We start from the raw sequence: 14,445 nt of genomic DNA on the forward strand, positions 1-14,445 counted from the left end.
TTTACCCAAAGAGTTCCCGCTTTACTGTCACAATTCTTCTTAGAAATCTGACTTTACACACAGAACTTTAAATTTACTCTTAGACTAATGACTTCTTCATTCTCAGAAATCTAAGCGTAAAGTCAGACTTCTGACAGAAAAAGCTCCATTTCACTTTTTTAGGGGCTCATATGTACAGGCTCCAATCTAAACCCTCCCCCTTGCTCCAGCTGGCTGGGCTCCACTCCATGATTTACTGATGTCTTTAACCACTCCAGGAAACTACCTTTCCTTTACTCTTAGAAGTCCTTCAGCATGTGTTTAACATGAGCCTCCTTAACTTCGTAAACGTAGGAGGGTCCCCCTGCAGTGGAAGACATCCTGTATCATCCCTGCCCCTAAGACTCAGCCCAGTCTGGTTTCCTTAAAGGAAGGTTTATCCACGATCATAATACCCGCCTGGTTCTGGATCTTACTGACTACAGTCACTAAGTTGAGGATGATGGTCTCATGTTGTGTTTGAATTTTCAAAAGACCTTTGATTCAGTTGAACATACTTTTCTCATTGACACGTTTAGGCGGTTTGGAAATGTATTTCTGCATATGATTACAATGATACACACTGATATTAATAGCTGTGTTTCCCTCTCTCAAGGCACATGTCCCAGATTCAGGGTAGAAAGAGACATTAGACAAGGACGTAGCATCTTGCCTTTGTTATTTATTGTTGTGGCAGAATTATTAGCAGTAATTGTTAAGAACTCAAACATTAGATATAGACAATCACAAATTAATAATAAATCAATTGGCTGATGATACAACTTTTTTCTAAAAATAAAGAATAGATTCCATTAACACCAGGAACAATAAACATGTTCTCCCAAGCCTCAGGTCTATATCTGAATCTGGATAAATCTGACTCATGAGTATCCACAGTTTCCCTCAGTCTGGACTGTATAACGCTCTGGTCAAAAACAAGATTAAATATCTTGGCATCTGGATAACTAAAAGCTCTAATGTGAGTGAGAAGAAAACTATCCTAGACAACATGGATAAATGTAAAGTAATAATAATTGCAAAGAGAGATTTAACTGCATTTGGTAATCCAGACTGTTCTACCCAGCACATTCCCTCACAATTCCTCCAAAGATTGTAAAAGAATTCAATAGAACCAACTTCAGTTTCATGTGGAAGAACAAACATCATTATATCAAACATGGGGATTTAATAAAGGATTATCAGGATAGTGGTAGAAAGGCAATTGATTTTAAAATCATGAATGGAACGTTTAAAATCAAATGGTTGAAATCTTTCTTGACAAATGGGCAGGATATCTGGTCCCCTACCTAATCTTCTTTAAAAAAAAAATAAAAAAGAAGTGGGAGGTATTGAATTGGTGTGTGCCTTTGAAACATCTAAATTACCCATGAAACTTTCAAGATTTCACCAAGGTTCTCTTAAAGGGGTTGGTGTCTTTCAAACATAAGTTCAGCCCTCATAATGTCCTGCTGTGGAGTAACAGGGCTCTGTGGTAGGGACAGAGGTAAGAACCTTTAACAACTCTGACCCATCGTGAACCATGTCCACCACCAGGAGGACGTTTGTCCCTCAGGTCATAAGACTCAACAACGCCTCCCTGTGAGGACCCAACTTGACTGTGGTCATTAATGGTGTTGGCGATACTATTAATGTTTATTTATCTATAATTCCAGTTTTACTCTCATGCTTCTGACTTTACTCCTAGAATGTTTTGAATTTATTCTCAGAATTCCAGATTTTAGAACATTATACTGTGTGTTCTCAGAATTCTGACTGTTATCTCACAGTTATGACTTTATAAGCTTTCATTTTTTGCTTAAAGGTTGGGGAATAATATATGTAACATAATATACTATAATAGTGTAATTTTCAGAATCCCAACTTTATTCTCAAAATTGGGATTTATTCATTCTCCTTGCTCCAGCTGACTGGCTCCACTCCATAATTTACTGATGACTTTAACCCTCCAGAGGATACTACTACCACTACTACTACTGCTATTACTACTACTACTACTCTCTCTCTCTCTCTCTCTCTCTCTCTCTCTCTCTCTCCCTCTCTCTCGCTCTCTCTCTCTCTCTCGACCAGACACATTGCAGTTTTCAGTCAGTTATGTCATGCAGCCCTAACTTCATTCCCCCTCTTCTTTTTTTGTGAAAGAGCAAATTACTTTTTATTTTTTAAAAAACTGACTTGCAACTGTGCACATTTTTAATGTGCCCTTCACATTTTATATTTTAAAACATTTTATACTTTTGCTTAAGTTTGCCTTTTATTTTGCACGCGCTCTAAAAACTTACGAAGAGGACTTTGGAAGAGTTTTTGGAGGTAGGTTGACGCTTTTCATATATGTGAATGTCATGCATGTTTATTTTATTTAATTCTTTTATAGACACGGATGAAGTTTGACGTTTGTTTGAAGAATTGCGAGTAAAACGGTTTTCTGGATATATATATTTCTACATATGTATGGTTAACACAATTTACGTTATTTCAAACATTTTAGTTTAGAGTTATTTTATTGGGGACATCGCATGACAGTCGTCGATAGCAGGCACCGCAACAGTTCGCTTGAACGGGAATAAAAATGCGTATTCGCGCGTGGTGAAAGTGTTACTGTTGTCACCCAAAACTAATTAGGCGCGTGTTCTCTCACCCAGGCCAGTGTGTGTTTTGTGTATCCCAGCAGAGATAAGGGCTTCTATCCTAATGCAGATCTAAGGATGCTCATTTGTTTCTATGGGATCGCTTTGATCAGTGTGGGCCCCCTGGCGAGAGCCCTGCAGGCCAACACGTGGACGTACAGTAACAGTAGCAACACTGATAAACGCGCTGATTAAACCACGTGTCCAATCAGTAGAGCTGGGGGAAGCCGCACTGCGCCTGCGCAATGACATTCCGCGTAGTTAAAAGTGAGCATTTATCAAGGCATATACAATTATGTGGCCACTCACGCTATTTCACTTGAACCCTCCCTTTCACTTTCAGTTGAACTAAACAGTTAGGGAGTGGCTGGATTATGACTTGCTCCCAGTCATATCTAAATTTACTACCATTTGTGAACTACACTTCTGCTGCAACTCCTCTAGTTCATTCAAATGCTGCTAAAACTTTAAGACGCATCTTCTGCGGGGCAGTGGCAGAGGAACTGGCTCCGCTTAACACAGCTCACGATACTGATGGGTGACTGGAGCGCGCAACCATGAGACAAAGAGGACATCCCCCCTTTCTTTCATTCAGGGACACATAAACCAGGAGGGGGGTGCGTGTGGGGTCCGCTACTAAAAACAGCACCTTCTCAAACTGCTCACGTAGGCCTGCGTGGCTATGATCCAACTGGATGCACGGCGCTGACAGCTGTGTTTAGAAACCAGACGATATCCAGACAGACGTCAGACGTGTCTAAACTCTAATGTAGGGCAAAGCACCTCATATCATTTCATTTAATGCCAGACCCGCAATTATGCTTAATATAGCACAAGAGCTATAGGCCTTGACTGTGAGTCCTCATATGCCATGCAAAGAAATTAGTTCATTTTAATGTTGTATCTCTGTTTTATATTGTCTCCGTAGACACTTGCAGACAGAGCCAAGGCTGGGAATACATCACCATGAATCTCCAGGCTCCAGATGTTCTCCCCAGAAGGGGGTGGCCCACCAACCATCCCTCAGGGTACTTGGGATAGATGGACGGCAAACTCACCCAGAAAGTTTGAGGCCAACTGAATGAACAATGACACCATATAATGACATTATCTCCAGAGCCAAGATGAACATTATACTAACTTTTTTGGGCCACAGAGAAAATGGTCTAATCTCTGTATAGATAAAGACCACTGCAAAGACTGATTCAACACAAGTCATCCGTCTGCCAAACTGTTGGTAAGTTCATGCTACATTTGATGGTGTCTTGTATTGATTTCAAGCCTAACGGGGCATATCCATGTTTTTCAGGCTCTCCAATAATACACACAAGACGGTACAGTCAACATGTCCAGGCCAGAAGGAGGGCCTGATCCCCCACCCGAGGACATTTATGAGTTCTCTGTGGACACGGAGGAGGTTCAGTCACTCCACTTGCAAAAGGAAAGTTTGGAGAAGACGTCTCCCCTGAGCACGTACATCGAGGCCGAACACCAGCAAGCGGGTCTGTTCTCCCTGTCTGCGTCGGACGCCTCTCTGTACTCTGCTCTTGACACCCAGAAGAAAAGGAGGAAGAAATGCGGCGCCTGCACCCCTTGCCTCCGCAAAGAGAACTGCGGGACTTGCGCGAACTGTCTGAACCGCAAGACGGGCAAGCAGATCTGCAAGCTGCGCAAATGTGACCAGCTGAAGAAGAGACGGAACGAGTGGGAGGTGAGTGAGTTACATGATACTGGTAATGTTAATGTTAATTTAAGACATGTTAGAAACGAACAAAAAAAAAAATGAAAATCCATCCATGTATCCATCCATCCATCCATCCCCGTGACTATTTTCCAGGCTCATTTATTACTGATACATGGGAGCACTTGCAACAAGCAAACACACTTGAACAATGACGTAAAACTAACGTCAAGGTGGTTTTGTCGGTGGCATTATCAGTAGCTCTATCATCCTAGGGAATGTTTGTTGGTACTTTTTGTCAACCTAAAAAAATCCCCACATATTATTACATCACACATTCAGTCGGGGGTTCACAGTAGACACATGTCCTGTGTTGATGTTCCAGGAGTGCCGCAATAGAGCCATGCTCATGGTGTGTGAGTACAAGACTAGAAGTGGGCAGAGATAGCATTCATACTTCCTCTATGTGTAGTACATTCATTACAATCAAAACAAACATCTAGTTTGAGAAGTCACTTCAGACAGATAAAAGTCAGCTTTGCAGCTGCTGGTGCAAGCCGAGACCTGCTTCTCCTCAGGGTGAACTCAGAGAGATTGCCAGCTGCACGTGCCATACATGTATATGTATGTGTATGGATGAGTTAAAGACCAAGATAAGGCACTTGTGGTTGCAGTTTCATTCCAAAATTCACATTTGATGACTCAACATCATGAATGGGATATTTTATTCTCCTCCTGGCAACTGCTTGTGAAGATCCCTTTAAACGCCCCAGAAGTGTTTGTCTTTCCAAATCAGATATATTTATATATAAGTGTACTATATATAAGAACACACCACCGTGGCCCTGGTTTGAATTCCAGTCAGATAACATCTGATTTGTGGGAGTGTGCGCCTAGTGTGTAGAGAAGCATTTCTGGCGCCGCGAGGTCACTGGTTCAATCCTCCAAACTGCTCCCGTTGCCCCTTACATGGCTGCCCACTGCCCTGAGGGTGCTCAGCGCTCTTGGCTTGGTTATATGCAGGCAACAAACTCCTATTCCTACAAATTACTGCGTGACTGTAGTATATACATGGTAAATGAAGCTGTTTTGTGAAGTTAAAGCTGCTAGAGCGATTGCCACCCTCATCCTATCAAAAAAACAAAACAAAAAAAAAACTCAAACTAGAAAACCGAACTTGTCAAAAAATCAGAGGGCGACACCAACCGAAATCTACATTAAATGTAGTTAATAAATAAAGGGGGTGTGAGTATGATTGGTGTGCGTTTTGGTATCTAATCATCAAGCCAATGTGTGATACTGTGCAAAAGGTTTAGTCTGTTAAACAGGGTGTGAGTGGACAGCGTTTGCTAGCAAGCTGCAGAATTCCTGCAGTTGCCTGTGCTTTGTCCTTTGACCTCTGAAGATCTGACTGACGGTGGGGGGTTGACCTTAGGCCTTTTTGTATTTGTGTGTGTGGGTGAGTGAAGAAAGAGAGAGGGTTTGCGTGTGTGTCAATGGAAGCGCACACGTGCGATTGTGTGTGTTTTTACGTGCACCGGTATTTTAAACACGGGGGATGGGCTGTAAAGTCAAGGAGGCTGGGAAGACGCAGTAAACGGTCAGCAGTAGTGGAGGGGGAGAAACAGGAAAAAAACAAAATAGGCTCCTAAAGCATGACCAAGGAACAAACAAGTGCTGCCTCACCTCCACCTCACCTGTTGCTAACATTGTCACACTCAGGAAACAGACATACATAGGATCACTAGACACCATTTACTAATTTGTTGTAATGTGACAAATTAAACAGGAAAGAAGCAGTTCATTATGTCCTTAACAAAGTCTCTCCAATATGAATTCTGAAACCCAGCTCCCACTGTGTCTCCAGATACAGTCTTATCCTCTGTATGTTAATAAACCCTGACATCATCTTGGTCACAGTAGAATATTTTAACAGCTGATGTCTCGAATGGATCTCTACTGCTGCTCCAGAAACATAAACACTGCTGTTTTATTTGTGTGCGTCATGACTTTGCCAGGTTATTTACTGATGTCTGTCCTGATATTAGACCTGAACTACAAAGACAGAATATTTTAAAAAGCTCTCAATACTAAATGTATGGTGCTTTTTCCTTTTCAGATGATTGTTTGTAGTAGTGGTTGTGCATTTTCTTCTGAATGAATGAGGCAGAACTCACTACGGAGCACAGGAGTACTGTTGAGTGTAAGGGGTCTTGCATTGCATCCTAATGTAACTCAGGATGCACTGAGTTCACACTACCAAAGGAATGTGGACACATGAGACCCAGACCATTTTCAGATGTGGTCAGAGATTAGATCTCTCAATTGTAACTCTCAGTGCGTCCTGGGGGTGTTCACACCTCTTTTACGTGATCGGATCTTAGTCCGAACAGGCCCCATTAACAGTCAGTGCATTTACAAGCAGAGCTTAATTGAGCTATGCTCAAAATTCGACTTTCTGAATGTGGCCCTTGTCCCAGTTTACATGCAGCGGAGAAAATCAAATAACTGGCGGGAACATGTCCTCCTCCTCCACACTAGGTGGCGATATGTGTATGTTCAGCAGGTTAATACGGCCCCCATTTCAGTTGACCTATTGCTTAATAAACAACTGGAATCTAAAGGAAGAAGAATGAAGTTTGTTTAACCACAAACAGGACATCAGGGTTTGAATCAGCATTCTTGAGGTCACTGAAGGTTGTTACATACTCCTCAAGAAGTTTGTTCTCACTCCTCGAACTGCCAGAGCAAAATTACTTTATTCTGTTCTCGCAGCTTGTTTTCAATACATCAACTGAGCAGAACTTTTTTTTTTGGTTACTGTTCTGTGATTGGTCAGAAATTGGAAGTGGACGTGGTTGATGCGGAAAAGAGGAAATGCTAGCGGCCACTCTGTGAACTCCCAGATACTAATATTCGTAGTGTGACCGCTAATCTCTCCTGGAGAGAGGTGGGCATATTATGTGTGGGTGCATGCTGAATCTCTCATTTCCAACAATGCTTAGCGAGTGTGATGTATACTGCGATGCGAGGGCTCTATGAGGTCTTCCTCGGAGTTCGTCACTGGAGTTTCTCGTGAAGCACAAATTACTTCGCCAAAACAATCAAAACCGTCAAAATTTCTCACTTCTGTGTGTGTAACAAGCTTAGGAGGCTTCTAAAGTGGCACCAACAACACATGATCGACACCCCAAATGTCTACAGCAGATTAGCATCCTTCATCCATCCTTCATCATTCGTCCATACCTCTAGAGCGCTGCAGGGCAGAACACTTGAACACTGCAGACTAACCACAGTAACAATTCATAGGCAAATTCCTCGACACTGTTGCTAACATCTCTTTAAAATTTCAGGAACATGATTGTCACATGAGTTCAGTCACTGAGAGTGAAACAGGCTGGGTCAAAGAGGTTCCCCAATTGTACTATTGCCGTTATCAGAGGCTCTCTTGTTAGTAAGGGTTAATAGAAGTTTACGACCTCCACATTTCAAATCCCGTGACCTCCGAGGGAATGCTTCCTCTTTTCAACCGAATCTTTTCCAACCGTGTCTTTTGCATATAGTCTCAAATGCTGTAGCGACAGTAGTGAATTTAGTGTTAACCTGACCATCAGCTGGTCAGAGTTTTCAAGCATGCACATTTTTTTAATGGATTGACACAGACTTGATTTTCATTGTGCCCAGAAGATGAACTCTCATACTTTGGTGATCTCTTAAGATTACTTAGTCTGACTATGGTTTATAACCAAATACCTGAAAAACTGTTTCTGTATCATCCTCAGCTGTAGGTTTTTGCTTAGTGCTGTGTCAGTACGCTGTCATAGTCATTCTATTGCTCAGGACAGGAGCAATGTCACTGCAAGCCTGTTTTTGTGTATCTCGTTGTCCTTCTGTATCCTGACAAGCTCCTCCCCAGAAACTACTTGAAACTAGACATTGCAGCAGCCCATTTTCACAACACTGCAGGTCTTCCAAGCAGGAAGTGGAAACAAAAAATGAACCCAACTGCCAGGCACCACAGGACACCCTCGGGAGGCCCATGTCCATTCTCTGATGAGTCACAACTGTTTTGGAGGCGCAAGGGAGACCCACACAATATTAGGAAGGTGGTCATAATGTTATGCCTGTGTCGGTTTATACAGAACTTAACTTGTTGAGTGTAGTGAAGCATCAGAGGAGTCCATCCATGCTGTTGTACACTCACTGCCACTCTCTCATGCACATACACAGTCTGTCCATCTCTGACCTCTGACCTCTGTATGGGTGTGGAAGCTGAGTTTCTTTCCGACAGCAGCTCTAACCCCTGGCTGTTCAAAATATGCCCTGCTATCCAGTTCCATGGATTCTGTTAGTCATAATCTAAACTATAGAGGGTACGGTTCAATTGTCTACATACTGTATATTTCATTCACGTGCCTTTCAAAATGACAGTCTGTACAGTCAGTAATGCGTTTAATGCTATTTTCTAGTTTTTCCTTCCACTTAGACCCCCCGAGAGAGGTGACTGTAAATTGTTAAAGCGTGTGAAATGTAGGATGTGCAATGCAGGGCTTTTGTCAGGATAAAGAGGAGGCCAGTCTGTCTTAATTAGTTAATACCATTAATAAGACTTTGTCTAATCTCAGGCCAACTACCTCAACACCCTTATCCCTGTCCATCCTCCTGCAACCAAATGCAAAATCTCACATCGCGCAGCTATAATGAGCCTCCCTCTACCGTGTCTGTGCGTAGTGAGTGTGAGAATCTCTGCTGGTCCGTGGAGACGCTAATCTGCTAAATGTGAGTAGGTAGTAGCAGCACCAGACAGGATCTGTGTGAATGAAATGAAGCTGAATGAGGGCACGAGCGTGTCAGGATCACGGCGCCGTCTAGGAGCAGATAGGATTTAAAGTCTTGGTGCGATTATGCTCAGTCAGTGAGTGCCAGGTGTCTGTTGGAGGCTGAGGTGACTGAATCTGGGAGGAAGGTTGGCTCTTTGGGGGAGATTTAAATCGTTGTTTCTCTTGACTGTTCAACAGCCATCCCACAGCGACATTTAAACTTCCTTTTTGTTATTCCTACTCCTACGATAACCGCTGCTTTTGCCATTTCCATAGTATTAGCTCATTGTACTATTGCCTCCATTCAAACAAGACTCAATACTTTAAACAGATACTGTGAATCGTCCTCACTCACATCGAGCTAGCTACAGTTACTGTTACTGCTGCCTTTACCGAGACGCTCGCACTGCGACTACCACCGGCTGACGTACCTCGGCAACCCCGTCCCACCTGTAACGAAGCACGCTGAAGCCAGGCAGCCACTCTCGCTGTCCATCTTACCACAAACACGCCTCTACTCACACATAAACACACACATTCAGACACACACGTGGCCCGTCTGACGTCAGCGGAGGGGATTCCCCATGCCATATGAGAGCGTCAGACAGACACTACAAATGCTGTGTCACTGTGTGGCTGCCTCGCCTCACCGTGCCACACTTCGGCTCCCTCTCCCTTCTCGATCCTCTCCGTCTGCCTCTCGCTGTAGCCTACGTCCGCTTCGCCTTGATCCGCTGCGACTTCGCCAGCCTGCGTGAACTTTCGCTGAGGACTTTTGTCCTCTTGCGGTTTCTAATACGTCAGCCCCCTTTTATGTATTTTTTTTTCACTCTCGCACCTCACCGCTGTTTTTCATATCTTGACAGATGGATTTGTTTTTGTTGAATTTCACCGTTGCACAAAAGCTGACGAGGAGGGCTTCGTTAAAAAAAGGAGAAACGTGTCCAGGCTGCGGTGCCCGATTGCTGATTTAGACGAGACTATTTCCCCTCGGCTTTTGTGGTAATGTTCAGCGCTCTGACAGGAACGTGCGCGAAGGTCTGATTGAAAACGATCCAAGCTGGAGATGATCTTTTATACTCATGTGTAAACATTATGAACGCAGGCCTCTGAAATATGCGTGGTATGTCGCCATCGCAAAGGCCGTTTAAAAGGAGGTGCAGTTTTTTCCTTTAAGTGAAATAGTTTTTGCAGGTGCTTGCAGATCATTAATTAGAATATATGAACACTTCCCCAGCTGGTGATTTGTAAAGTTGTGCAATGCAACAACTTTTGCTTATGCAGCTTTGTTGAGCACCCTTACGCGTTTAGGAGATGCGCGTCTTCGCTTGCTTTGAGTCAGCATGGTGGGCTTTGCTGTGTAATTGTGCATTTTGCCTGTCAGTGTGGGTGAGGGGATTGCGCGTATGGCTGAGCAGGGTTTGTGTGGAGTGTGCGCGCGTGTGTGTATGTGTTTGTGCAGTCCAGTCCAGTTATTACAGGCAGCCCTGACACAGATGGTGCTCAGCGAAACCACATACCAGAGGCATTGTTCAGGAAAGGGAGTTGGAGGAGATAATTGCAAGCATAGAGAGGACCCATCCCCCCCCCCCCCCCCCCCCCCCCCACACACACACACACTCGCACGCACGCACACACATCTCCCACCCACCTTCACTTTGTCTCTTTATTTCGGCCTTCCTTTTATGGCTCTGCACACGCTCACACTCACGCACACACATGTAAACACATACTCGCAGAGCCTTTTGTTTTTATTTTAACCTCTTCTTTTTTACACCAAATCCAATTTCTCTCTCCGTCTCTCCCCCTCGCTCTCTCTCTCTCTCTCTCTCTCTCTCTATCTCTGTCTCTCTTCCTCTCTCTCTCTCTCTCTCTCACCACCATCACTCGCTCTCCTTCAGTTTCACCCTAGCAGCAAAGCCCAGCCTGGCCTCTGATTGGTGGACAGACTGCCTTTGTGTGCTATCTCTGGCGTGACGTCTCTCCGGCTCTCTCTTTGCATGTGTGTGTTCGTGTGCATTTTGTTCGCGAGTGTGTCTGTTTAAAGAGAGAGAGAGAGAGAGAGAGAGCGGAGGGGCGGGGGGGTTGGCTGTGGTTAAGGGGACGTTCACATCATGTATGCATAAGAAAAAAAACTGAACGAGTAGGAGGAAGGAGTGATAGCGATCACGTAGAAAAAAAATAATCCCATGTGAGTGTGTGTGTGAGAGAGAGAGAGAGAAGCCGTGTGTGCAGTAGACCTACTGGCATATGAGCAGGAGAGAGAGAGAGAGAGAGAGAGGGAGGGAGGGGGTAGAGCGAGACGGCAAGCGACAGAGAGAGAGAGAACGTGCGTACGAGGGCTCATGTAAAACCAGATTAAAAACACAAGATGGCTTCCTGAATGGGCTGCTGGAACACAGACGAGAAAGAGACTGAGAAAGAAGAGTGGAGAGACAGAGAGAGAGGACAGGAGAGAAGAAAGGGTAGAGGGGTAAGGGGGTGAAGACGAGAGGGAGCCGGAGTCTTCTGATGGGGATCTGGCCAGCGGACGGAGGAGTACAAACCGAGGCAGCTCAGAGGCTTGGAGGGTAAATATTCATCACTCCAGACTTATTTTTAGGATTGATGGGTGGGTGGGGGCGTGGAGGGACGGACGGGACGGCGGAGGGGGAGGCGGGGGTCTGGTGGTGGTGGTGGTGTTGTTGGAGGTTGGCGGGACCGAGGAACAGCTCGAGACAAAACACATCATTTGACACAGAGACAGCCAGGACCACGTAGACAGGGGGGGGTGGTGGGTGGCGGAGGAGGGTTGCTGGGGGGAGGGGGGAGGGTGGGGGGGCATTATGCTGTACAAAATTAGAAGATGCTATTGTTTTACAATCATGAGCCCTGCTGCATTGAACCATTTCCACCTATTTCATCCCACTCCCAGCTAACCTCTCCTCTGCCACCCACTGACACTTTACACATTCTGCCCTTTAAAGAGCTGGGCTATGCCGACTTTCAACGTATATGTGCATATGTTACGGTGGCTGCACCGGGTCGGGATACAGACATTACATAATTCTATAATTGAATCCGACTCTCGTTTTCGCTGCCTCCCATTCGCCGTCCCAGCTGTAGAGGGAAGTGCCGGCTCACTGTTTGAGCACAAATCAAAGAAAAGAGATTTGTGTGCACGGCTGCTTTTTTCTTTTCTTTTTTCTTTTGTTTTTTTTTTTTTTTTGGGGCTGCTGAGCGATCGGGAGATAACGTGTAGAATGGAAGACGTTCTACGCGGAGGCATAGGTGGAATATTTTTAGCAATTCCACTGTCCTTAACGACGCGTCTTTTAGAGCAGGCCCTTGTCGCATTATTCCATTGATTGTTATTCTCACCCCCTCCCATCTCTCTCTCTGTCTCTTTCTCTCGCCCTCCTCTCTTGTTCCGTTGAATGGCTGTAAAGGTGGAATATTTTGAGGACAACAGTCGAGGCTGCTTGGGAAGCCCCGAACTGGCAGCTGAGGTAAGACAGGCGCTCTGGGTCCGGGTTTCCGTGGTGTTGTGTGCGTACATGTCTGTCCCTGTCACATGTGAATAATCTCTGCTCATGTTGCTGTGATTCTCAGCTGCTAGGTGCTCTCACGAGGCGCAAGAGTCGTGGTTATTCAACACAGTGACCAGTTCCTCTTCTCTGTCTGTGTCTGTTCACACGCATTTTTACAAATATGACTACCCCACGTCCATGTTACTTCAGCGTGTGTGTGTTTAATTAGACTATTACGCAGCGAAACCCGTGATCGTTTCCGCTGACTTGCTACGGCGTCATTTGACTGTTTGCCATTCTCTGAGCGGATCACGCAAGCTTGTTTTAATAGCGCTCATCTGGCCGCGCTTCGGAGTTAGACCCTTTCAGACATCCGTCTTCCCAGCGAGTTTCACAACGCCGGGAAGCTCAGCGTATAAGTTGCTTCGGCTTTATCTCCGAGCCGCGGCGAGCCTCGGTGTTAAAGCGGCGGCATCCTCGGTTTTAAGCGTCCCACGCTGCCCGCTGATTGGTGCCAGAGCCAGGCGTGTGTAGATACAAGAGACCAAGGAAAGGAGGAGGGAGGAGGAGGAAGAGGAGGAGGAACCCTTACGCGCTGGCTCAGGAGCCAGGGGGGCCGTCCTGCTTTTCCTAGGTTCTGGAGTCAAATGAGGTAAAGGGAGTAAAAGTTAGTGGGTCACGCATGCGTACGTGTTTGATTGTCGGGCGTAGTAACCTGTGGCGCGTGGCCGCTGAGAGCTGCTGTTCTACAGCTCGCCGAGTCGGGGCACGCTTGTGTGTTTATGTGGAAGGAGCGCAGGAAAGAGGAGCTGTTGAACATCAAACGCGCTGTTGTCTGAGTTATAAGAACCTTGTGATGTCCTACCCTCCGTAGAAAGAAAGGAACCTTTGATTTGGCTGCCATCATGCGCGCACAGAAACATGTTAGCGTAGCAAGCGTGGACAAGCGTTTGCGCAGGAATAGAAAATATAGGTTATTCAGCCCATTTCCGATGTCATCACTGACAAACCCCTCCGGTTTAACTCTAATCCTGTTTTAATCCCTGTCTTTATACAGGCAGTCTCTTTATCTACAAAGTATATACGGCCATCTGGTTTAAACGGTAAAAACTCAACTGGCCTTTCCTGTGTTTAACAGGTTTGTGTTGTCTGCCTTTGCGGTTTCCCTGAGCTCCCGTTTGTATTGGGTCATGGTTGCTGTGTGTGTCCTAGGTGGAGTGTTTATCTCGTCGAGATCTGCTTCCTTGTCAAACATTTCCCTAGTCATACACAGACAAACTGAATCTACACCCGTCAAGCTCGCAGCACTGTCTCTGACAACTTGAATAACCGCTCGTACTGTATGAGCATTAGGTATTTTCATCACCCACACAACAGCCCTTTGAATGATTTGTTTCAGTTTTACAGCGCAGCATTTCTTTGGTACATTTCTCTGCTGTTCAGGAAGCAAAACTGAAGTAAGTGGTTACCGCAACAGGTTATAAGAAAGACAGACTGCATTCGTGTGATTTTGGCTTTTTTTTTTTTTTTCTGCGCTCATACACAGGATTTCCTTTTTATGCATCAGATGAACTGCGCACATTACACAGGTGGGAAAGAGACAGAAAGTCTCAAACCACCGAGTGCGTGGCGGCAGATGGAATGTTTCTTAATCGTGCGTCTGGCTTGGCGCGTGGAATCCCCAGCCTCATCCTCAAAGGGTTAACGCTGACCTAGTTTCCTTGGCAACACTGAATGTCTGATGACATCATTGCTTTAAATTTAGCGCAAGT

At 45.1% G+C, this 14,445-nt stretch overlaps 1 protein-coding gene across 3 annotated transcripts in view; it reads left to right on the top strand.

Moving 5' to 3' along the window:
* Positions 1-3,999: 3,999 nt before the first annotated feature.
* Positions 4,000-14,445, top strand: part of tet3 (tet methylcytosine dioxygenase 3) — a 39,084-nt gene continuing 28,638 nt past the window's right edge. The window contains exons 1-2 of one of the 3 annotated variants that reach the window (XM_047590911.1): positions 11,253-11,734; positions 12,593-12,652. Coding sequence is in view for 1 of the 3 variants with exons in the window: in XM_047590914.1 (XP_047446870.1) it covers positions 4,009-4,374 (366 nt within the window). In the remaining 2 variants the exon portion in view is untranslated. Of the gene's footprint in view, positions 4,375-11,252; positions 11,735-12,592; positions 12,653-14,445 lie in introns of those variants that run through there. The other 2 variants (XM_047590914.1, XM_047590913.1) reach the window with 2 other exon arrangements.

The sequence above is a fragment of the Mugil cephalus genome, chromosome 8 (genome assembly GCF_022458985.1).
Source record: "Mugil cephalus isolate CIBA_MC_2020 chromosome 8, CIBA_Mcephalus_1.1, whole genome shotgun sequence".
In the NCBI taxonomy this organism is placed as follows: Eukaryota; Metazoa; Chordata; class Actinopteri; order Mugiliformes; family Mugilidae; genus Mugil; species Mugil cephalus.